We start from the raw sequence: 26,226 nt of genomic DNA on the forward strand, positions 1-26,226 counted from the left end.
TAGTTACAAATTTAAGAGGAAACATGACAAAAACATTTAAAACACTTCTGAAAGACTCAAAGATAGACCTGAACTAAGGAAAAGATCTCTTGAAGACATAAGGATGTCAACCCTCCCTTAGTTAATTTATAGTCCTAATATAATTCCAATAAAAGTATCGATAAGCGTTTTTATAAACAAACTAGACAAACGGACATTAAACATCACATGGAAAAGCAAAAATGCAAACATGGGCAGGAAAATACTAAAAATGAAAAAGTATAAGGAGAATACTACCCCCGCATTATAATATACTAAACTATATTCAAACATACTACTGACCTTATTAAGACACACTGTATTTTAAATTATATTAGCACATATGATAAACCCTTTATAAATAAAACAGTGTATTTATTTGGTGCAGCAATAAACGGACCAGAAGAACATACCAGAAAGTCCAGAATAGACCCATGTATGTATGAAACTTAGATATATGATAAAAGTGGCATTTCAAATCACTAAGGCAAAGATGGGCTTATTAATAAACAGTGCGAGGACAACTGATAGCCATTTGGGAAAAGATGAAATTAGACTCATACGTCACATTATAGACAAAAAAATAAACTCTAAATTGATCAGAGATTCAAATACTTAAAAAATTAGACCATATCAGTATTAAGAAAACCTATGAGTGAGTTCCTCTTTACGCTGGGTGTAAGAAAGGGCTTTTTAACCATAACTTGATTCCAGATACAATAAAAAAAATTAACAAATTTGACTATAGAATACATACAAACTTTTTGGGTATCAGAATTATCTTCAATAAAATTTTAAAAAGCTGATAAACCAAAAAATATGCAAATATGTATCGCAGGTAAGGGTTAATATTTCTAATATATAAAAAATACTTAAAACTTAAAAGGAAAAAATTAGAAAAAAAACAGCCTATAGAATAATGGGCAAAAATGTAAACAGACAATTCACCAAAAAGAAAATATACAAACAGTCCTTAAATATATGAAGAGACACAGACATATGCACCTGCTCATTTGTCATAAACATAGGGAGAAGAAAACCAAAACCAGTGATAGGTGAAAGACAGGTGGCATGAAGTGGAAAGACAGAAGAGAGAAATAGTGGAAATATTTTTTCGACAAGCGTAGTTTTTTAATATGGTTCTGATTTCTGGAACCATGTTAATGTTTCACATCCTCAATAAAATAAAAATAAAATCAACAAGCAGGGGAATAAGGGGATTGAATCCTAAAATAATATACAAAGAGTAATAAATAAACCATATTTCAAATCAATAATCTTATCACACCATAAAGTGTGGGAGGGGTGGGGTGGGGGACAAGAACTAACCCAAGTTAGTTTGGGACATAGTATTTTGACTATTATGTCCTCAGTGTAAGGAACAAAAAGAATGCTAAATAAATATTGAGAAGTGGAAGAGGAAGAAAAAAATAAGAGAATGAGGAGGAAGGAAAAAAAGAATAAACATAAAGTAAATACGGTAACATGTAACATCTAAAGAAAATCGATGAAGGATATATGGGAATCATTTGTCCATTTCTTACAGCTTTTCTGTAAGTCAAAATAAAAAGGAGGAAAGAGCAAAAAGAGGGGGAAAGAGAAATTATATAATAGAAAATAAACAAGAGATCTGAAGTATTGGCCTTAAGGGAAAAAAATACAAAAGTCTTGTCTATGCAAAGTTGCTAAATAAAGACTCGGTACCACTAAAAACATGTATGGGAATACTCCTAGCAATACTGTTCGTGATGGCAAATAAGTGACAACAGCCTAAATACCCACTGACAGTTAAACAGCTAAATGAGCTGTGGCATAATCATACACTGGAATATTTTACATCAGTGAACATAGAGAAACTGTAAGTATATGCAACAAAATGGAGGACTCGTAGAAATGTAAATTTGGGCGAAAAAAAGTAAATCGTAGGGAGTTCACACAGTATTAACCTATTTTTATAAGGCACAAAAACAAAACTCTTTAGAGATATACACACATATACGATAAAACTGTATTTTCACAAAAGCGAGGAAAACATAACTCAAAATTTACGAAAGCATAGGAACAGGACAGAAGAAGAGTACTAGAATTGGTAATGTTCTAGTTCTTAAATTAAATGGCAGATTCATGAGTGTAATTTTCAAATATGACAAAGAAAAAAATAATTAACATATGCCTAAAAATTTAATTCTGAAGACTTCTTGTTTCAATGCCTTTCCGGGTTGTATTTCTCAACCCTCATGAGCTATATTAACCTACTGATCAAAATTTGGTCTAGGTAAGTAAAATAGGAAAAAACTCTAATTCAAACTAAAGATAAAGAGGGACCAACTAGTTTCTAAAACAAATTATGCTTTTATGAAAAGATGTCAAGAATCAGCAACCACCAATAAACACAAGATTTGAAGGCATGAGCTTCTCTGGCATCCTGCTAATCTCAATACTTACTCCAGAAACAAGGGAAGCTGAACCTAAAATGCCTAGAATTTACATGTGCTTTCAACTTATGAGGCATTTGTGGGATTTTCAGGAATTTGTTTAACTAGATAATATGTTTACTGAATATATCATAATCCATGTCCTATTTAAAAAATAAAATGAGAAAACAAATGAGTTGTGCTGTGAAAAAAAAAGAACATATAAATGTATTACCCTCTAAGTGGAAACTAGATATTTTCAGTTAAGCCTCTAAGTTTTTCACTATGCTAGAATTCACACATCTTCCCTACATTTTAGGTGACTATCCAATAACAATAATTTACCCTAAAAAAAGCCACATTGGTAAATACTATCCACATATACAGACCAAAATTATTATTCAACAGTAATGATGGTACATGTTTTATATATGCCTGCTTAACAAATGGGAATTTTTAAGCTTAATAATAGAAAATTACAAATTCCAATGTGTAAAATATAATTATATTCTCACCTAGACAAGAAAATGTAACTCTTAAAGTTTCAAACTGCTACAGTATTCTTTGGTCTATTAAAAGTTGACTGTGGCGGGTGGGGGGGGTGATGCCTTCAGCTCAGGTCATGATCTCTGGGTCCTGGGATAAAGCCCCATATTGGGCTCCTGGCTGGCTCAGCAGAGAGCCTGCTTCTCCCTCTGCCTCTCCCCCAGCTTGTGTGCTCTCTATCTCGCTCTCTCAAATGAATAAATAAAATCTTAAAAAAAAAAAAAGTTGACTGGTATCAGGCTTCATGTCAAAAATATTTATAAGATCAAGTGCACCCAACAGCACCATTTTCCACAAAAAAGCCAAATTTTTTAAAGTAGAAATCTACAAAACTTTGTTTCTTTGGATATTTTGTTTGCTTGCTTTTAAATCTTAAGGAAGAGTACAATTTGCTTCATTTCAAATGTGAAATCCTTGATTTTCTAAAACAGAATACAAGGTCAGCATACACTCTTTTATAGGTATAAAGCTAATCAAAAATGCAATGAATGGCAGTTCTTCATCTTTCACTTTGTAACGGTAATCAGCAAAGTCACTGGGCATTCATTTTTCATTGACAGACCTCATCTAAAACACAAAAAAGCCCACTGTGTCAGAACACTGCATAAGCAAAGGAGGACCAAGTTTCCAAATAGTATGCAATTTTTTTCCAATAATTTTGCCTATGGTCAACTCTGTTTTGTTTACATAAGCATAAAAACTCTTGTAAAGTCTAAACAAGAAACAGGTGTAAATACTCATGCACTTTTAACTACACCCAAAGAAACCTGTTAATCTCCGCCAATGCTTAATAATTCAAAAGGAAAACACCAATAAAATGATAAATGTTTTTACAACTTTTAACTTAAGAAATATTTTTGGACTTTAATTTTCATTCAGACATTCTTTTATCCAACCCAGGCCCCTCCTTTACACCATCTTTTCTTTTTTTTTTTTTTTTAAGATTATTTATTTGACAGAGAGACCCAGAGAGAGAGGAACACAAGCAGGCAAGCAGGGGGAGTGGGAGAGGGAGAAGCAGGCCCCCTGCCAAGCAGGGAGCCTGACGCGCGGGCCCGATTGCAGGGCCCCAGGATCATGACCCGAGCCGAAGGCAGACGCCCAACGACTTAGCCATACCATCTTTTCATCTCGCAGAGGCTAGTGATTACCTTTTACAAATTGTCATCTCACTGAAATCCTTTGATACCCTAATTTATTTTCAGGTCTATGTATGAACCCACTGCTTCTGGTTCAGGGCTCATTGCTGAGACTTTGAACTTCACTCATGTAAACGAATCGCTCAGTTATGGAAAACAAAAATTATGCAAAAATTAAGGAAGATCTAAATAGTACATCTAAATATGAAGGTTTGTTAGCAAATATAAAATAAGTGGATAGGTTGGGTTTTTTAAGAGGCAGAAAACAGGGTTAAAATCTGTTTAAAAAAGTATTACCTCTATCCAAGAAGATTCTCTCCAAGAAATGCCCCTTGATTTATTATTTAATGTATTGCAAGATATTACCAAGGATACCTAGGTTAGAGACTTAATAGCTTTAAAAAGAAGAAAAATATAATAGCTTTAAAAAGACTAAGATATGGGGCGCCTCGGTGGCTCAGACGTTAAGCGTCTGCCTTCGGCTCAGGCCATGATCCCAGGGTCCTAGGATCAAGTCCTACGTCAGGCTCCCTGCTCAGCGGGAAGCCTGCTTCTCCCTCTCCCACTCCCCCCTGCTTGTGTTCCCTCTCTCGCTGCCTCTCTCTCTGTCTAATAAAGAAATAAAATCTTTAAAAAAACAAAAAATAAATAAAAATAAATAAAAAGGCTAAGATACAGGAACACAAGGAATAGGAATGGTTGTATCCTTAATAAAAGAGATTACAAAATTGATTACATTTCTACCACTTTAGTCATTTTTAATTAGTCTCCAGAGTATCCTATAAATACAGGCTCCACCTCTCCTTGCCTCTTTGAGGAATAGTGGTGTGTTCCTGAGCGCTATTTTGGCAACACCATATACCACAAATTGTAATGAGCAATTTTTAGAATTATGCAGATTATTAAAAAAATTATGTTTTAACTTAGAGACAGAGATAGAATCTTTATATATTGACATAGAATCCTCATAATCCATCACTAGAATGGTCAACACAAATTCATACCATATAAATAAAATTTTTCGAACAGGGATATTAAAAAATAATCTATTTAAATCCCCACTACTTCTTCATTATCATTGCAGGAAGAAAATCCCACAGCATCCAAGAAATAAATAAAAATAAAAACAGAAATACACAATAAAATGCAAACAGAATTATCTAATGACTCTAATAACTGAAAAATATGGAAGAAATATCTCAGAACCATAAATATATCTTTAAGCCAAGTTACTATCTGAGATTTTTTTTTTCTTTCAACTCGGGCTCACACAAGGTGACCAAACATAGGCAAATTCTCAACAATTTCCAAAGAGGAAGAAAAAAAAAAATCGCGACTTAAGTTAAAGCAATATGTTAAACTGATATGCTGAGGAAGTTTTTGGCTCCCCAGTCTATGGAAGCTGAGTCCTTAAGAGTTTCTTTTAGAAACCAAAAGCAAAGGCAACAAAAGCAAAAGTAAACAAGTGAGACTAAACTATAAAGCTTCTGTACAGCAAAGAAAACCACCAACAAAATCACAAGACAACCTACCAAATGGGAGAAAATATTTGCAAATCATGTATCTGATAAGGGGTAACATCCAAAAAATATAAAGAACTCATACTTTTGTGACCTTGCTAGCTTGTAAGATTCAGGAAGGCAGACATCTAATACATTGAGAGTTTAGCTAAGTCACTCCATGATTTCTGCCTGGGCAACCATTTTGTTTGGTGAAGTGGCCTGAAGGGACCTTAAACTGACACTAGCCCTCACAGACAACCGTACTCCCTAGAGAACAGCCCACAGAGTCACCAGCAAATCTAAGTTCCTCATATGACTTCTCCAACATCCCATATGATCAACAGTCTGTCCTGCTTCTCAGGGCGTTCCCTATGCACTCCTTAGATAAGACACACACACACACACACCCCAGAGCTTTACCAAAATCCTGCTTTTTTGGTTTGAACCGACCAATCCAGGCTTAGCTCAGGAACTCAAGAGCAGTCCTCCCACAGACCCTAAGAAAGACATGTGCCCCAGATCCTACCATGATATCTATCTGCACTCTGCTTTGATCTTCCTGGGTAGCCTCCAGAGGCAGGCCCTGATCTTCCTCCACGACTTGTGACTAAAAAATTTCTCTATTTCTTTTTTTTTTTTAAGATTTTTATTTATTTGACAGAGAGTGAAAGCACAAGCAGGGGAAGAGGGAGAGAAGCAGACTCTCCACTGAGCAGGAAACCTGATGTGGGGTTTGATCCCAGGACCCTGGGATCATGACCTGAGTCAAAGGCAGATGCTTAACCGACTGAGCCACCTAGGTGCCCAAAAACTTCTCTATTTCAACTCTTTGTGGTCTATTGTTGAACTACAACTCATCTGTACTCCATTTAAAAAATGTTAATTTAATAAAGTCATAGAATTGTCTATTTTGTTGGTTCTCCATTGTTTCTCCTCTATTTGGTACACAATAAATACTTACTGAATAGGGGGGGAAATGAGTGAAAAAAAGGTAGAAAGTAAATAGTCTTACCCCTTAACTTCAAACAGGATTAAAATCAATGAAAAGCTTGTCTATCTTTTCAAATTTAGGAGAAATAAAATTCACAAATTTTATCAAACATATTCCACCAAAGCAAAGTTCTTATGTTTAGATCATAAGAACCAAGGATTTATAGTACTTTAATACTGCTCCCTTAGGAACCTAATGGATTGATAAGTTCAGTAAATGTTTATTTACTAGACAAATGAACAATTCTATTAGCAAAAATTTCCTCATGGAACACCTGGGTGGCTCAGTCGGTGAAGCATTCTACTCTTGGTTTTAGCCTAGGTTGTGATCTTAAGGTCTTGGGATCAGCCCTTCACTGGGCTCTGTGCTCAGCCCAGAGTCTGCTTGAGTTTCTCTTTAGCTCTCCCTCTGTCCCTCTACCCCAAGCTTGCACGCTCTCTCTTTCTAAAATAAATAAATAAATCTTAAAAAAAATTCCTTATGTCCTAATTGCTGCATGTTCACAACAGTTTTAAGGGAATGGCTGAGAAAGGAAAGTAACTGATTTATTGGCTAAAATATTCCTTAATAACCAAACTGCATATAACATTTGATTACAGCATTTTGTTACCTCTCTTATGTCAGCCAAATTGAATTAAAATTTCTGTCCAAGTTAGTTGAGTCACCTCTTAGCCCCTTTCCTTTATTCTGACTTTAGACTTGACAGATACAAAATGATCAAAATAGCCATGCTGACCTGACTTTCCATGGTCAAAATTTCCACAGGACTAAGATTAAGTAAAACTCTATTCACAGTTCTAAAGTATATCCCTAATCTTTCTGTTCCACTTTCTAACTACTTTAGGCAGTCTCTGTGTTGTTTATTCTAAAATCACTTGGCTGTTATTAAAGGTCCATTATCCAAAACCATCCATCTAGAGGTACACAATAAAACTAGCCTTTATCACATTCAATTCAAGAAAGCACACCTCAAAAGATTTTCAATTTTAATTTAAATAAAGAAAATTTTCACAATGAAATTATTAAAAATGATTTTGTCTTCCCCTCAGCAATGCTTTCATAGTAAAGAAAAATTTTAATACCCACTGCTACAAGCCAAGAGAATAATGTAAATTAATTACAGAACTCAAGGTTGGATTAATAAAGACTTTGATTAGGCACAACAGCAATGACCAAATTATGCAGAATTTTATAACTGCAATTAGTTTACATGACTTATTCAAAAGAATATCCTAATAATAAGTACAACTTTTAGTATTCAATGCGGAGATTACAAAAAATATTCACAGGAATATCCTAATAGTCAAAATTATACTTCCAAAATTTTAGTCAAATGTTTTATATTTTGATATTCAGGAATCCACAAAAATGAAAAAATCTCAAACACTTCTAAACTTTAAAATGAAATTCCAGAATAACCAACACTTACTGAGTACTCACTGTGCCCTCACCCTCTGGGTATCACTCAAAGAAAGGGGGAAAGGGAGTAAGAATGGTTGCAGGGAGAAAAGCTGCTGAAGGCATCTAGAAAAGATATGATGGTGGCTCTGATGTGGGTAGTAACAAGCGAAGTAGACAGAAGTGAAAAGGTCCCCATGTTTGACAAAACTTGGAACCTACAGAATTGGCTGACAGATGGGTCATGGAGTAGAGAACCACAAGGAGGGAACAGGAGCAGAAAAGGATCAGAAGACTCAAAAATCTCCTGAAATGATGATACTCCCCAAATAGGAAACACCAGGAAAGCAGTGTCTGCAGAAAAGAACAGCACTGAGAGTAAGAGACACCATTTGAGGAAATCAAATACCCAACCTTCAAAACAAAGAAGAAAAGGCCAGGAAACTCAACCTGACTGAGCACAAGGTGCAAGCTGATTTAAAATCCTCGTTAGCGACAACAGTGTTCATTAGAGACACCAGTCCAGAGACATCAAACCAAGTGTGTACAGTGCAGATCAGAAACTTCGGCTATGCTGGTTCTACTGTCTTGTCAGTCTCATATTCCTGCAAGCTCCATCTCTCTGGCCACTTGAGAATTCCCAAAGTAGAAGAACTTATTGTTTCCAGCTACAGCTAGGCCCAGGAGTCCAAAACAAGAATCTAGGAGTAAAAGGAAAGAGGAGGAGAAGGAGGAGTGATAGAGGCAGTTTTATTACCTTCAGGTCTGGCCTTGGCCTCTCATCTCCGTACCAGAGACTTGAGGTCAAACTGAAATTTACCCTACTCTCTCATTGCACTATTCATCCACAGCCCCTATACCTAAGGTCTACTCCCTGCTCCCTATCCCATGCCATCCTAACTGAGTGAACAGGATGACGACTGCTTCCCTTTAGAAGATTCAGACATGGGGCTCACTCTGAATCAGACCTAACCCTGGCTTTCTAGCCAAAACACGGAGCCCTCATTCTCATGAAGAATAAGAACTACAGATTCCAAAAGGAGGCTGATGCTCTAGATTTCACAGATTCCAGAACAAGGATCAGAAATTATAGAAAACTTTGTCAACTGAAACCCCTTACTGATCCCTTAAAGATACTATAAGGGCAGTATCTATGTTCATGAGATTCTTCAGTGTTCTTATACATAGCTGAAGTTTGTTAATTTTCCAGGTGTTTAAGTGTTCTATTATATAACTATGCCCCCAAAATATTAAGCCTTCTACTTTTGATTGACATTTGGGTTGTTTCTAATTTGTAGCTATTCCAATAAACATTATTTTACACACAAAAAATATAATGTGACAACTAAAGAGCATTTCAACCTACCATGCTGCCATTAATTCCTCCACAGTCAGCTAAAGATTTCATTTGCAATGTACTCATAAAATTACCATCACCTTCCACATGGCCAATGTTTACTTATGTGTGATCACAGAAATATAAAATTTGACATTATTTAAAGAACAAGTATGCTCTATGATTATATTAGTAGTAAACAATGTGTTAATTTTAAATAAACTTCCCATTGAGTCATAGAAACAATATAAATTATCACCTACATTAAAATAGCTTTCCTGAAAATACATACAAGAATATTCACTGCATCTCTTTTTCTGAATTTGTGTCAGGATCTCTCTCCAGAAACAATCCTAAATATGGAAACACAGTACAGCATGCGAATCTTTCAAGCTTCCAAACACCTCAATAAATGGATACTTTTACAAGTCTCACTAAAATATTAAATGAGAACGTCAAAAGTAAAACAATGGGAAAAGCCCAGGAGGAAAAAAAAAATATTCACTGCAGGGCTGCTTACAACAGTAAGAAACTGGGAGGAAAATAACTGGTTACGTGAATACTCGTACATCCACGCAGAAGAGTACTGTGCAAACACTAAAATGAATTAGGAAGATCTCCAAGTTACGGTGGGGAGAAAAGCGAGAGGTGTTGGTATATATACAGGACACGGTCATCTGTGTAAAAAGAAGAGGGCACACTCATGTTTTTGTTCACCTGTACAGTATCTGGAGGGCTACAAAAAAAAAATGTAAAACAAATTATATCAGGGGAGTGGGACTACAGGACTGAGAGAGAAAAGAAATTTTCACTGTATAATTTTAATATAATTTCCCATTTCTTTCATGCCTTTATACTACATATGTGTGTATGCCTCGCTTTCAAAAACAATAAAGAGTGTATTTTCTGAGACTGGAAATATAATTCATAAGGATAGCTAAGTAGAAATTTATAAATTGGCAAAAGAGCACTAAGCAATGATTCCTACTGTTATTGAGCCAAATAGAGCTTAAAAATTTTTTTTTGGCTAATTCAGGATTATGATGATAAAGAGTCAGAGTACTATCTTCATTTTATAGAAAAATGATTCGCTGCCAAACCTTCATTTTTCAGTAATACGAGAAAATCCCCACAAAGCTCTATTTAAAAAAATTTTAATGTATTCTACAACATCCTAAAAATCAAACCAGTCTTTTTAAAAAGGAAGTTCAGAATTAGAATGCATAAAAGTGTACCATAAAATATTACAAAATCAGTTTAAGTAGTAACTGATAGTAATTAAAATATATAGAAAAAAACAAGTTTCTCTTAAGTATTATAGTACTTCACAGTAATAGTTTTGTTCCATGTTTATAGCTATTTATAGAACACATGTAATTTATTAAATTAGTACTGTATCACTTGGACTACACAGTTAAAACCAGGCACCATGATTCACCTAGTAAATTCTACTCATATTACAGAAAAAAAACAAAAAATAAACATGGAACTCAAAATCTGGAAAGACGCTTAGATATCATCTAGTTCTTCAATTTATAGATTAAATAATTGAGCTTCAGAGAAGTTATACAGCCGGTACCCCCCGTCACTCCACAGTCAGAGTTATTTAACTCTAAACCACACTATAAACCCAATCTTCAAAGTCATAACAAATATCACTGATATATTCCCTATTATATGCAATTAATGAAGACAGGAACTACCATAAATTACTGAAAATTAATATTACACGTATAGTAATAACTCACAGCTTCATAGAAGCTATCACCTTAGTCATCATTTATAAAAACTGGCTCCAGAATAAAAGAAAAGTGAGTTAATAACCTGGGAGTTAAGAAAAAAATACAGAAAGTAGCAAAAGGAAACTATGTGACAATCATCCATTCAAACAATCTGTATAAAGATACTACAAAATTATTATACTACAATGGAAATCCAGTTTATGTCCTGTCAAAAATGTCTAATGTGGATACAAAGTTGAAGGGATGGGAAGTTTTTAAACATTATCCAACTGTCTATTATAATAACGAGTATGTATATAAGTCACTTTCAAATTTTACTCAAAATATAGATCAGACCAATGAATTCAGTTAATGTTTACTATGACTATGTGCAAACCACAGATGAATCTCAAGAAAAATATCACAACAATATTTTCTCAAACAAAAATGTGTGGACTCAGGTTCTGAGCTCTCATAGATGTGTAACACAGATTCTACTGGAAAAACAGGGTTAGCAAGAAGAGTAATGGGATATTAATAAAATGACCGATTTGTTGTCCTAGGTTTTCCTGGCCAGGAGAATGGAGAATGGAAAAACTGAACCATGAAATCAAAAAGGCATCTGTCTTCCAGGTTTCTCTCTGCCAATGTCTTGAGAAAAATGTTTGAACTTTCCTGTTGGCTTTGTATGCAAATAGCTCCAGATGCAAAGTGAACCACATCTAAGTTATTTGGTTCAACATCTGCTGGTCCAATTCCCATTATTCCTTCTAAAGGGTCGGCTTGTGACAGACAGTTTAGTTTGCCCTCTATATAAGCTGTTTTGAAGGAGCTAATTTGGATTAAAGTATCTATCTAGACCACTTGTTTTTCCCTTTGATGGTCAATGCATTCTAATGTGGTTCTGTGTAGTGCTACAAGTAACTTAGAAACATATTGGAAAGGACAGTATTCAAAGTTTCGCCTCCCACCTCGCCTTCTAGACAATTTATATTTATACAGTTAAAAAGTAAAAAGTGAACAGTCATTTGCCTCTAAAACAGCACCACCCACATTGTACACAATGGCAACGTGACAACACTTTCTGACCTAATATTCTTTTCATGAAACCTCTATCAAATATTTGAAGCTAAAGTTATTGATAAAAGCACTTAACAATATTAACAATGCCATTTCATGAAACATTCAGTCATTTGAGATGACAATTTTCATACGGCATCACTGAAAATGGAATAAAGTCCACAGCACATGGCACTTAAGCGTCTGATATATAGTATACTTGCAAACATTTGATAAATGAGTGAATTAGTGAATGAATGAACAACAACAAAAAAACTAAAGAATTCATTTAAATAAATCCCATGGATTCTGAAACTTTGGGTCTGCTACAATCAGAAAACAATCAAAAAACATACTGAACCCAAACTAAGACTAATAGTCTAATGTTCTTAGGACCTGTAAGATTAAGAAAAGAGAAAGTCATTCCTCCAAAAGGGTACGATAGGGAGGACAAATTGCATTATGGGGTAAAAATGAGGAAAAGAGAAGAAATCAGAGTATCTACCTAGTATGTACGTCTATATTCTGATAGATATAGATATATATATATTTGCTTTTATAGGTGCATATGTGTGTGTATCAGAAGATAAGCATTCATTTTAGCGACTGCCTTCGGCTCAGGTCATGATCCTGGAGTCCCAGGATCGAGTCCCACATCGGGCTCCCTCTCAGCAGGGAGTCTGCTTCTCCCTCTGACCCTCTTCCCTCTCATGCTCTCTGTCTCTCATTCTCTCTCTCTCAAAATAAATAAATAAAATCTTTAAAAAAAAAAAAAGCATTCATTTTGAAAAGGTAGTTTCCTAAAAAGTAGAACATTACCAGTCTTATAAAAATTTATAAGATAGTTGAGAATGATTTAAAAGAAAAAACCTCTTAGGCTTAGAAAAAGAAAAAACTCTTTTTCTAAAAAATACAGCTCTATGAGTAGTTAACTCAAAAACTTTCCGATATTATATGCTATGCAAAATCTGGAATGATTTTCCTTCAGAAAAATATTTAGAAAAATAAATTTAAAAAGTAAGTAAAAGAACTGGGTACTACTATTATTGCTTCTAGACCCTAATATTTTTGAACTAAAATTTAGTCTAACCTCTACTCTCCTCTACTGTTACCTGCTACTACAAAGTAGGACCAGACAAAAAATTAGGAAAAAACAAAAACAAAACAGCAAAATAGCTGTTTTCTCTTTTTCTGCAAATCTCTGACTATTCTTGTTAATCGTTATTTCCAGGTCATTTGTCTGTATTGGGAATGACCAGGAAATTTAACTGAACCCTAGAGAATAGCTTCTTTGCCATCCTTGATTAATTATCTAAGATTTCCAAGATAACTATATTTTTTAAGGCAAGTTTAGGTTTGTCTTCCTCTACCTTGTGATTGAAAGACTAATTACCTCCAAAGAATTAAAAATAATTAAAAAGAGTTACTGTTGTTGAATCACTATATTGTACACCTGAAACTAATAACACTATATGCAAACAAATTAAATAAAAACTTTTTTTTAAAGATTTTATTTATTTGACAGAGAGAGACAGTGAGAGAGGGAACACAAGCAGGGGGAGTGGGAGAGGGAGAGGCAGGCTTCCCGCGGAGCAGGGAGCCCGATGTGGGGTTCGATCCCAGGACCCTGGGATCATGACCTGAGCCAAAGGCAGATGCTTAACAACCAAGCCACCCAGGCGCCCCAAATAAAAACTTTTTAAACAAGAGTTACTTTTGATAGCAAATCTGTTCTAGTAATCATCAAAAAATAATTACTGAGCATTGCTTATTAACAAGGCACAATGCTATACTAAGTGCTTGGGGTTCACAAAGGTTTAAAACACAGTGTCTACCCACCAAGGTTTAGAATAAAGTAGGCACATAAAGACAGCAGTCATACTGATAAAATATTTTTAAAAATATAAATTAGTACACCCATGTTTTTGGCAGCATTATTTACAATAGTCAAAGGAAGCAACCCAAGTGTCCATCGATGGATTAATGGATGAAAAAGGTGGTCTGTACATATAGTGGAATACTATTCAGGCCTAAAAAGGAAGGACATTCTGACACAGGCTACAACATGGATGAACCTGTGAACATTGTACCAAGTGAAATAGCTTTATGATTCTATTTATATGAGTTGTCTAAAATAGAAAGTAGAATGGTAGCTGCCAGGGGTTGGGGGTAGGGGCAAATGGGTAGTTATTCTTTAATGGCTACAGAGTTTTAGTTTCACAAGATGATAATGTTCTGGAGATTGGTTGCACACCAATGTGAATATGCTTAACAATACTGAACTAAACACTTAAAAATGGTTAATATGGTAAATTGTGTACGTTATTTTACCACAATTTAAAAAAAAAAAAATGGCCAAAGTGCCAAGCAAGTGATGCAGAAAAAAAAAAAAATGATACAGTAGTTCAGAAGAAAGAGCAGTTGTGAGATACGGATTCAGTGAAAGCTCTTATACCTTGTTTTGAAAGAAAAATGAAACTCAAGCAAATAGGAGAGGAGGGAATGTACTACAATCAGAGCAATGGCAAGTGATAGAACAGACATCAGGCAAAAACAAAATGTAAACCATAGTTTGACCGGCCATATGCTTCAAAAAGAGTAACCGTGGAAGATAAGCTAAAAGGAAAGGCTATGAAATAGAGAGGGAAATACCTGATAAAGGCAATTGTTCTCATTGAGTATCTTTCACTAAGATAAAGTAATAATTACCACACTTTTACTGAGAGTAAAGGCAGGAGGAAAAGGAAACTGATAACTTCATATTCACTTGTCTCTTGCTTACATTCTCCAACTCCCATGATGATGGCAGTGTGGAAACACATTTTACAGGTTAGATGCCATACACTGATAAGCTATGGGCTTAGAGATAATAGTTTGTATACAGACCCAACATGTGCATTTCATTTATTCAGACTGGCAATTTTTTAATATCATCATCAGCTCTGCACAGAAACTAGCATTTTAAAAGATCCCACTATGTAAATAACGCTAATACTAACAGTGAGATGCATGTTCTGAGGTACCTCGATTCATTAACAGTATTGTAGGCTCTAAAGAGACACTGTTTATGAGATAAATTAATTATCCCAGTTGCTATTATGAAATCATCCTCCAACTAACTGCCAACTCTGCAGCAAGATAATCATTAGGCACACTAAGCCTACTATATTCTTTACTTAAAATCTTTTATCCTAACCCTAAGAATGAAAATTTCTATTCTCCCCCAAGTACTTTAAAAACATAAACCAAATGTTTCTGAGTAATCTTCTTGGATTTTAAGCTGTGGTAAAACTTGGTTAATAATCATCTCTTTTAAAAACATCTTTCATATAGATTACAAACTGTTAGGGTGGAGGTGGAGAACCAGACAAAAGGAGCATATTAAGTCTTTTTCTTAAACTGAAAAGAACCTACTTTAGATCTTTTAAAGTTCCTATCTTCTCTGGACTTCAGTGTGGAAATGATTAAATTTTTACACTAATTAGGTCACTCAGATCACTCTTGTCTAAACTTCAGGACACCTGAATCAGAGGTGTGGATCTCCAGCAGGCAGAGGAAGAGAAACTATCTTCCACAAAAGAGAAAGATTATTTGGCTGAGCCAACATCTACCATGTCTTAACTTCAGCTGTTGGCCAGGTTAGTTTACCTCCGCTTCTGCAAGTCACTGAGGAAATTCAGAAAAGTACTTTCCTCGGGTCTGATTTTTTAAAGGAGTGAGGGAGAAACTGGGTGTGCTGTCTGTGTAAACATACACACACACTAGAGGAACTGTTCTTTAATTCTAAGTAGGCTTTGAGCACTTGACCTACAAATATAGACATATACATAGATGTGACATATAATATTCACTCTTGGAGAACAGGAATTAATCTGCCCACAATATACAATTCTTTAATACACTGCCACAACAATTACAGGAAAACAGATTCTGTTCTTGCTTTCATAAAGAAGTACAATTTGGCTTCAACTTCCAATCTACTAAAATCATTTCCATAAAAGCCATTTCTAACTGCGCTTTTTTTCTCAGTCTCTGATCACACTGACCTCTCTCACACACAGCCTTTGACACCAGCGACCATACCTTCTTTGAAATGTTCTACTCCTGATGCCTAGCCCATACTCTCATTATCTTTCAATCTTCTCTTTCTCTTCCTCTTGTTCCCTAATTATGAACATCTAAAGTTCTCTACTTGACCCTATTCTCTACTTACTGTTTCTCCCAGTTATCTCCTACAACTTCAACTATTGGATCTATGAGAAAACTCCCAAACCAAGAACCCCAGCCTTAACCTTTCTCCTGAATTGAAGGCACCTTAAATACACAAGTCTAATACAAATTCATTAGGCTTCACGCTGTCCCAAACCAATTTTTTTTTTTAAATTCTCTATTTCTGCTCAAGGTAATACCATTCCTTCAGAATCAAGGCTTGAAACTTCAAAAATCAATTTTGACTCCTCCCTCATCCTCACATCCAGTCAGCTACACAGCCCTGCTGATGCTTCCTCCAATCCCCCAAAAAAACCAGTTAACTTAAAAAGAACTGAAATATAATCTGACAGACTAGATTTCATTCCTAAACATATTTACCTGTATCAAACTCCAAAACTTTTATAACCCATCATTTTGTCATCTGTACAATAAATATTGTAGCTGCCCTACCTACTTTACAATAAACAAATATGTGACAAACACTGAAAATCCTAAACCATTACATAAATATTATTATTCCAACTTTCCTATCAATTTCCATTGCCACTCTAGTTGTCACTCATTCGGTTATTCATTTTTTTAAAGATTTACTTATTTACTTGAAAGAGAGAGAGAGAGCGTGTGCACACATGCTCACGAGTGGGAGAAGGGGCAGAGGGAGAGAATCTCAAGCAGACTCCCTGCTGAGCCCAGAGCCAGAGGTGGGGCTGATCTCACAACCCTGAGATCATGACCTGAGCCTAAACCAAGAGTTTGACACTTACCCAGCTGAGCCACCAAGGCTTCCCTCATTCTTTTTTTTTATCTTTAATTACTCTTTCTATAAAGACTTATTGAGGACCAACTATAAGCTAGGCACTATACTCGGCACTGAAGACATAACAAAAGGACAAATAAACATGGTGCTTAACCCCACAAAATTTACAGCCTAAACTGCAAGTCAGAAAAGAGATGTGGGACGGTTCTCTGGGAAGGCTTCCCAGAAAAAGGCATATTAAAGCAAAAAACAGCACATAAAACAAATAGGAGTCAGTATGATAAGGGAGCAGGAGAGAGTGGCAGTGGGAAACAAGGTGAGAAATTCCAGGCAAAGGAAACCACATACATAAATCCCTCAAACAAGAATGAGCATCCTAACTATGTCATCCTCTTTCCCACATTTACACCTTTGTTTCATTGCTTTTTCTCCCTTCAAAATCTTTCCCCATTCTCCCATCTCTGCCTATTCAAATCATAAACATCCTTCAAAGCCCAGATCAATAATATATACCCAGCTTCAAGGATAGTACTTGACTCATACCAGGCATGAAATAAACATTTGCTAAACGAATGGATGAGGAAATCATCATTCTTCCCCAATCACAAATCTGCTTCATATTACAAGTATGTATGTGCCTGTCCTATCTTCCCTTGAAGTAAAGGACATATTCCCATAGCACCTAATGCATAACAAGCACTGGAAAAATACTTGGACGCTAAATAACTCTAATGATCTAAGATTAGGCAGAGCTGCTAAAGAAGGATACTTTCATCTTCTACTTCTGACTTTACAATGAATTGGCAAAACAAAAAGTCTAGAAAATTCAAAATATTATACTATAAATGAATTATATTAATATTGAACATTAGGTCTTCCATAAAATATCTCTCATAATGGAATTTATTTTTGCATTTGATTTCTTGGATGGCTAATTTTTAATGTTTAATACTTTTGAATCACCTTCCGGGGGCGGGGGGGACACTTCGAAATTTAAATACTGATGAAAATCTTAAATTACTTTAGGATATTTTTAGAAAATGAGAATAAGAAGTCCTTTTAATTAACAAACTGGACAACCTGAAAATATTATTTGGTACTTCATTTTCCTAAAACTAAGATGAATTAGGAAACGTAAATTATACTTTAATTTCATTTAATGTTCATGATATCATATTTGGAATCATGCCTCAAGCCACACTGCAGAATCTGTTATGCAATTTATAATCTGTTATGAAAAAAACCTAAATTAAGTCTGGGTCATTCCATTTTTCAGATCAAAGAAGGCCAAGTGCAAAAGTAAAAAGAGGCTTTCAAAGAAAAGGTAAAGTGTTAAATAAGAAAAAAAAAAAAGATTCTAGTTACTGCATAGTAGTACCTGTAGGAAAAGCAGCCCAAGGAATGGCAGGAGAGGTAGTTTGGGTTTCACCATTTCCACCATCAAAAATCTCTGCAGCCTAGAAAAAAAAAGAGGCAAATTTATTTTCAAAGATCTAAAAAGTAGAAATGCTATTTAAGCAATCAAGCCTTCCAGTCCCACAAGCATATTCTCTGTGATATATCATGCATTTTCAAATTCCCCCCAAATACTCAACTGTTTTTTAATCTTCATAGTTACCACCCAAACCACTACTCCCCACCACCAGTATGCATGCTCTGTTATTTTTAAGTATAAATCTCCCTTCCTTACTAATACATCTCCTGCTAATAAAATTTTCTTTTGTATATCCTCGATCACATTTTCACTTGAGAACTTTACATCTAAGTACTCTAAACTAAGTATATCTTTTTCATTAATTAGCACAAGACCTAATAGAGATCAATCTAAAGAAATAGGATTCATCTATATTCTTCAATAATCTACCACGTGGACTTCCTAGATTCAACATTTAGAAAATTCCTAAAACTGACATTTTAAATTAACAAGCCTTCCTATTAAACAGTTTTAAAAGTAAGGGACAGTCAATTACTGAATGCTGAGTTTGTGGGTAAGAGTTTTCTCTCTCTTAATTGTCCAGATCACAGCAAAATTATTACTAAGAAAAAGAACCAGAATTTCAATTTGGATTCTGCATTGAGTTGTCAGCCAAAAAGAAGTCAACTGAGGCAATCTGCCACAGAAGCTAAGTGACATAGAATATAGTAACTATTATCTATAAACTGTGAAAAATGAACATGGTTTATTTAACCAAGGATGGAGAACTTCCATATTTCTACAACCAGATATAAAAAGAAAGAACCCTAATAACCAATGAAATTGGAATAATTGGTTAACATTGTAAATATGTAATACTGAAAGGAATAGGCCCATTGACTGTTAACATGGAAGTATAATTTTACTCTGAGGAAAACTATCCACTCTATTTTTTTTCTGATGTAATAAATCAAACATGGTTTAAGTAAAGAACACTGTACTAAGTTTAAACCTTCAAACAACTGACAACTTGTAAACAATAAACTAAGATGATATCTGAAACATCTATTATCCTCAAAATGAAAAAAATTTTAACAAAATTTTAAGTGTTAATTTCAGTAAAAGAAGATTCAATCGCCCAACAAAACCTAAAACATTAAAGAAAATGCAAAAAACATACAAATGTGTTAAACAAAAACCAGTGTCAGATGAAATGCACAAAACAGGAATGTCCACACTGACAGATATTAAGATCAACGGACAAGAAATGATCCTATTCTTAAAAAACTCACACCACTTTTTCATGATACTCAGAATACTGAATATATACTTAATACCTTGTTTCTCCTATTAACATCATTAATTAAACTCCTTATTTTTAATAAAGAATCTCTAATTCCAAATTAGGTGAAAGTCTTAGTAAAAAGGAAAAAAAAAAATCACAGAGCTCACTTGGTAGTTCCAGGACTTGAGCTCAGGCATCCTGACTCCTAATCCAGAGATTTTCCTGCAAGACTATACTGGCTCCATAAAAACAACTGGGTTACAAAATATTTCAATAAAATGAACACACACTGAAAAGGATTAAGGAAAAGACGGTGCTTCTTCAGCTAACAATTTCCACTTACAAAGCATCCAACTTAAACCTGAGAGAATAATCTAACAACACAAACATACTAATTAGCTCTATAAGCCACCAAAAGGCTATGTGGTTAATACACTAAATCAACTCATTACAGGTGTAAACATGAAAATATGTGACAGATCTGCAATACTCATCCTTCATCTCACAAGTATTTCCTAATAGACATGCAGCCCAGCAAAATCGTCAGCTGACAATTTTTAAAACATCTTTAACGCTTCCACTAGTAGCACTTAATTAACTCTATTTAAACCATTCCATGGGCATGACCATACATTCAAATAATAATTAGTTTTATCTTTCAAAAAGGATATATTTTCATTTTCCTTGATTTCACTTTTTTATTCCAGTGTTACATTAAAAATGATGAAATGATCATAAGTACCAATGATAAATAATAACATTTTCAAAATAGTATACTCCATTATAATCCCACAAAGTTAAAGCAATTACATAAGCAAAATAAGGTAATTGCACATACCTCAAAACCACCAAAATCATCATCATCCATTCTTCAAGTGCACCTGAAAAATATCAGAAGACATTGAAACAAGCCCACACACACAGTCATTTATGTCAAAACACTTTTCTGACTTAAATGTTTTTGACTTGTAAATTAAAACTATTTCATTTGAGATAAAAAATCTACTTTTTCTAACTATATGGGTATGCATTTTTTAATGCAAAAAGACTAGGGTTTTTTTGGTAAAATCAGCCATTCAGGCAAAATTAGCAATTTCTGTGACTTTTTCAGCAACCATGTATTTTGCCATTTTGTGTTGAGACGCCAGGAGTGGAAAAATATTCTTTTACATTTTAATTTGCTTTTCCCAAATTGGCGCTAGGGCTCAATTCAATAATGCTTCCTGCTTTTTGCATCTATTCCTCAGTTGTCTGGCAACATCAGCACAAACTCCAGCTAAGAACAGGACTGTGGTGAATTTTTGGAAATCTGTCCCCCACCACAAAGGTTCTTCCCTCGGTTTCATGGCCGAGGTTGATTTAGATTTTCAAAATTGATCAGCATTTTTGAGCTGTGGCCACAACTTCTGGAGCATTTTGATATGTGTATTTTTAGCTGAAACTGCTTTGCACTTTTGGAAAAATGTGGAGCAAGTTACTAGGCTGATCAAGATAAATCAAGTCATGTATTCAGGGGAGACCAGGGAAGAGAAAAACACAAGTGAATATCCTGAATTCTTCTCTTTACAGTTAAACTATGTAAGAGAGACAAGCAGTTAAGATAATACATGCTTTATTTTGTCCTTAATGTGTATCACAAAAATGGAAGGAGAAAACCATGAGTACCGGGACTTTTAAAAAGAAGAAAAAGAAAAAGCTTTTATCTAACAAACCATTAAAAAATAAAAAAAACCTGGAAAAGCAAAACAAGTAATAGATGGTATACATTTAAATGAAAAAAAGAATCACAATAAATTGTGAATCAGTAGCCACAAGTAATACTCTGGTCAATAATAACTGGTTTCCTTTTTTATCTTTCAAAAGTGAATGTACTGAAATTATTAATTATAGGTTCTTTGACTAATACAAGATGGACTTGGTTACAGGAAAACAACCTTCTCTAACTTCTAAAAAAAAAAAACAGTTAAACAAATTAAACCACGTTAAGCAATGATTCTAAAAGCATTTTCTAAGGTACTCTGCCTTAAGTGATGAAGCAGTAGTCATCTATAGCCAGATCTTATCTTTTCAATGAAATTAATATTAATGCCTTCAAAAATAAAACTCAAAAACTAGTCAAAGAGAAATAAACAGTGAAACACAATCTCAAGGATTGTTTTGTTTTAACAGACAAAGAAAATTTATTTTCACAGAAACTCAGGTAGGTAATGACACTAAAAGGAATATACGGAGGCAGAAGTACATTATAAAAAGGAAGGACATTAAATTAACCAAAATGAGATACCACTGTTGTCACCATTATCTACAATAGTTTGATGAAAACTTTTTTAAAAGATGTATTTCTCACAAAAATCAAAGCTAAGCAAGTCACCCACATACAACACTTAAAAAATATAAACCAGACTTTCAGAAACTTTTGATGGTGGTTAGTTTGAAATGGAATTCACATTAATTCTGTATTGCAAGCAAATAGAAATCTGTATGTGATTATATTTTTCATGAAGAAATTATGAAATAAGTGATATGGATACTGAGAATTAACCAAGTCAAACTATAAACACTAAGTTTGTGTTTTCTACATGTATTCCATGAATCTCAGAGACAATTAAAGAATATTTTTAGCATCTACAACACTGTGTCCAAATAAGACAGTTTCAAAATAACAGAATTTCGAAAGTAATGCTTCTATGTGTTTTTGTAAATCATATCCCAATAAATTATTTGTAAGATGCCGGAAAACTTGAAAACAAAAATAAATAGCCATGTTTAACAATCACCTCAGCTTGTTTGCCTGTGGTAATGAACCAAATACCCTCACCTTCCTAAGTACTGATTTAACTCTACAAAAGAATATAGCAATGATCATTGATGTTTTCCATATCCCAGCAACCTTTACATATTAAAATGAAGATGACAGTTTACTTTATTTTCAAAGAAATACTAACATATTTTAAAAGATAAATGTGTCTTGAATTTCTTAAAATATAACAAAGAAATATTATTTTAAAGCATTAACATTTTTCCAAATATTTTAGTTTCAAATCCTTCAATAGTTTCTGTTTCCTTCTGAACATTACAAAGAGCAGGAGAAAGTAAAATTAACAGCACTGATATGTACAAATCAATTTTACCACATACAGAAACTAAAAATTAGTTTTTAAAAGGAAATATTACAAGTGTGGTCTCTTTTACAGATTTAGCTACTCCAGCACATTTAAAACATTACTTTATCTAAAATGCATTTATAACTTTTTAGACTATTTCTAGCACTTAACATTAAATATAATACAGCAACACCAAATATATCTGTCATGTAACTTAAAGAGTCATGAGCCTGGCTAAAATGTTGGAAGATCATGTAGTTCATTCTTTTGTGTCATGGCAGGAGGAAAGATGTATGATTGCTATGATTAGGTATCTACATTGAAAGATTTCACAGTATCTAGTTTAAACGATTCCCAGACTTCTTTATATCTGAATTTGATCTCTTCTGTTGCACTATTTTATCAATTCCCTCCTTTGTTATTCTTGGTATTTAATACATTGCTGCTATTTTATGAGAAAAACATATATACAACACTTAATGTAACAAATGTTTATGAAGCAACTTTGTAGAAGAGAACACTCAAGATCCTCAAGGAGTTATGGTCTGGGGAGGCAGGAGGGGAAGAGTATAAGAAAACCATATGAATGTTAAGAATATGAGCTATAAAGCAGCCTTAAGAAAGAAGAAAAAATGTCCACGGTGGAAGGAAAAGATTTCCAGATGGTGATATATCTAGTTGGCACATCATGAAGTGCTTCAGGTGAGAGATATCTGAGATCTATTTCAACAGACCTAACAGAGAATTTTAAATGGCACATTAAAAACATGAATTTTAGGGAGGCCTGGGTGGCTCACTCAGTTAAGCGGCTGCCTTCGGCTCAGGTCATGATCCCAGGGTCCTGGGATCGAGTCCCGTATCAGGCTCCTTGCTCAGCGGGGAGCCTGCTTCTCCCTCTGCCTGCAGCTCCCCCTGCTTGTACTCTCGCTCACTCTCTCTCACCCATGCTCTCTCTCTCTAACAAATAAATAAGATCTTTAAAAAAAACATGAATTTTATTAAAGTCTTTTCCACAAAGTCTTTTCCTAAAAGGTAGCAAAGATTTGTTTTGATTGTTTCTGCATAAACACAGGCTCAAAGAAAATGTGAAATGAGAAAACTACAAAAAAATTTGAAAGCAAATATAAGGAAGATGAATCTAAAACTACCACTGGGGAAAATAAGAATCAATCACATGTACATCAAAGAATCTACAAAAGGCTTAGGAATGTATGGCAATTAAAGCTGGGTAAAGGTGAGACTCAAAATAAGAGTGGCAAATGTACAGCAAGATCCCCTTCCAGAATCTGCAAAACAGGACAACTTACAGTTCTTCATCACAGAAGACTGAAGGTTTATTCCCTAGACAGGATAAAGCCAATGGTCCAGATTAGAGGACACTGAGACTGCTGGACTAAAAGTTATATTAAACATTGAGACCCGTTCTCCCCATCCTCTTTGATTACTTGGCAACCAAACTGCTAGCAGCTAGGTTTCAGTCTCTAGTCATCGTCTTAGAAAATTCTTCTCTGGGGCACCTGGGTGGCTCAGTCAGTTAAGCGACTTGCTCTTGAGTTCAGCTCAGGTCATGATCTCAGGGCCTTGGGACTGAGCCCCGTGTCAGGCTCTGCACTCAGGGGGGAGTCTGCTTCAGGGTTCTCTCCTTCCCTCTGCCCCTCCCCAAGCTTGCTCTCTCTCTCTAAAATAAATAAATAAATATTTTAAAAAATTCTTCTTTGGTGAATCTAAACCCATGAAAAAGGACCGCATGAGAGATTCCATCAAAAATAAGCAAACAAACAAAAAACAGTTCACTCAGGTAACACTACTTTGACAAACCCTACCCACCTGCACAGAATTTCCAATTTGCTCCTGATTTCAATAAGAGGATGAATAGCATAAAGGCTAAAAGAAAAGACTATCGAGTCAGGTTGCCTTGATTCAAATTCTAGTTCTGCCATTTAACTCTGTCACATTGGGCAGATTACTTCAACACTGTGTACCTCAGTTTCCTTATCTGTCACATAGTGATACTAATACTACTACTAATAATAATAATGGTAACTAGCTCTTAAAGTCCTTTTGAAGGACTTTAATTAAATTAAACTTAATTAAATAAGTGAAAATAGATGAAGCACCTACAACAGTGTCTGGCACATTCTAAGTATTATACAAATGTTTGTACTTTATTAGTAGTGCTTCATTCACTCTTACATATGAAGTATCTAATATAAAAAACAAGAGACCAAGCAAAAAAAAAAAAAGAAAGAAAAAAGATGGAAGAAATAGAGTCTGCACAAGAAAATTGTCAAAAAAATAAAACTATAACTAGTACTTTCAGAGAGTTAACAATAGAAGATAGTACATCCATGAAATAAGAACAGGAAGCCCTAATTTGGGGGGGGGGAGAAATGAGAGAGGGGTGTGCACCAAAACTAAGGACTTGAAAATAAAAATGATTACAGAGATGAAAAATTGCAGGGTGGATAATAAAGCCGAGGAAATTTCTTTTAAAAAGAAGAGTATAAAAGAAAAGGAAATGGAAAGTCAGAGTAAAAACATAAGAAAATTAAAAAATCCAGTCCAGAATATGCAATATCTAATATTGGGAATTCTAGAAAAACAAAACAGAAAAAAGGGAAGAAATCATCAACAAAATAAGTCAAGAAAATTTTCTAAACCTAAAGGATATGATTTGCAGATTTAATCCAAGAAAACAGAAGAACAAACCCACACTAAATCACACTAGAGACAAAAAGAAGATCCTACAAGCCCTCAGAGGAATAAAATAGGTTTCATATAAAGGATAAAGAATAAAATGACATTAGACTTCACAACAGCATCACTGGAAGGTGAAAAACAATGGAACAATGCTTTTAAAATTGTGAGGGAAAATGATTAACACATAGAATTCTAAAATGAGCCAAACTAACAAATAACTAATTTGTGGGAAGACTAAAGTCATACTCACACTGCAAAGTCTCCAAAAAAATTATTTCCCATTCTCTCTTAAAAAGCTATGGAGGGGTGCCTGGGTAGCACAGTCAGTTAAGCATCCAACTCTTGGTTTCGACTCAGGTCATGATCTCAGAATCATGAGATCAAGTGCCCCGTGGGGCTCTGCACTCAGCACAGAGTCTGCTTATGTTTCTCTCTCCCTCTCCCTCTGCCACTCCCCACAACGTGCCTGCACGCACTCTCTCTCTAAAATAAATAAATCTTAGGGGAAAAAAAAAAGCTATGGAGTAAACCAAGGGAGTAAGACACAAGGAAGAAATGGGATTAGAAAATAGGTGATCTAACTAAAGTGAAAAGCAAAGGGAATTCCCCCAGAATAATGGTAAAGTGAGT

At 34.6% G+C, this 26,226-nt stretch overlaps 1 protein-coding gene across 11 annotated transcripts in view; it reads right to left on the minus strand.

Moving 5' to 3' along the window:
* The window catches only part of CCDC91 (coiled-coil domain containing 91), a 349,003-nt gene that overhangs the window by 254,659 nt on the left and 68,118 nt on the right, over window positions 1-26,226 (minus strand). For all 11 annotated transcript variants that reach the window (XR_012373954.1, XM_073877771.1, XM_073877767.1 and 8 more), the window contains exons 2-3: window positions 20,631-20,673; window positions 18,472-18,550 (exon numbers count right to left, since the gene is read on the minus strand). Coding sequence is in view for 10 of the 11 variants with exons in the window: in XM_073877771.1 (XP_073733872.1) it covers window positions 18,472-18,550; window positions 20,631-20,660 (109 nt within the window). In the remaining variant the exon portion in view is untranslated. The remainder of the gene's footprint in view (window positions 1-18,471; window positions 18,551-20,630; window positions 20,674-26,226) is intronic.

The sequence above is a fragment of the Callorhinus ursinus genome, unplaced genomic scaffold, assembly GCF_003265705.2.
Source record: "Callorhinus ursinus isolate GAN/ISIS: 27379988/994484 unplaced genomic scaffold, GSC_fseal_2.0 scaffold27, whole genome shotgun sequence".
In the NCBI taxonomy this organism is placed as follows: Eukaryota; Metazoa; Chordata; class Mammalia; order Carnivora; family Otariidae; genus Callorhinus; species Callorhinus ursinus.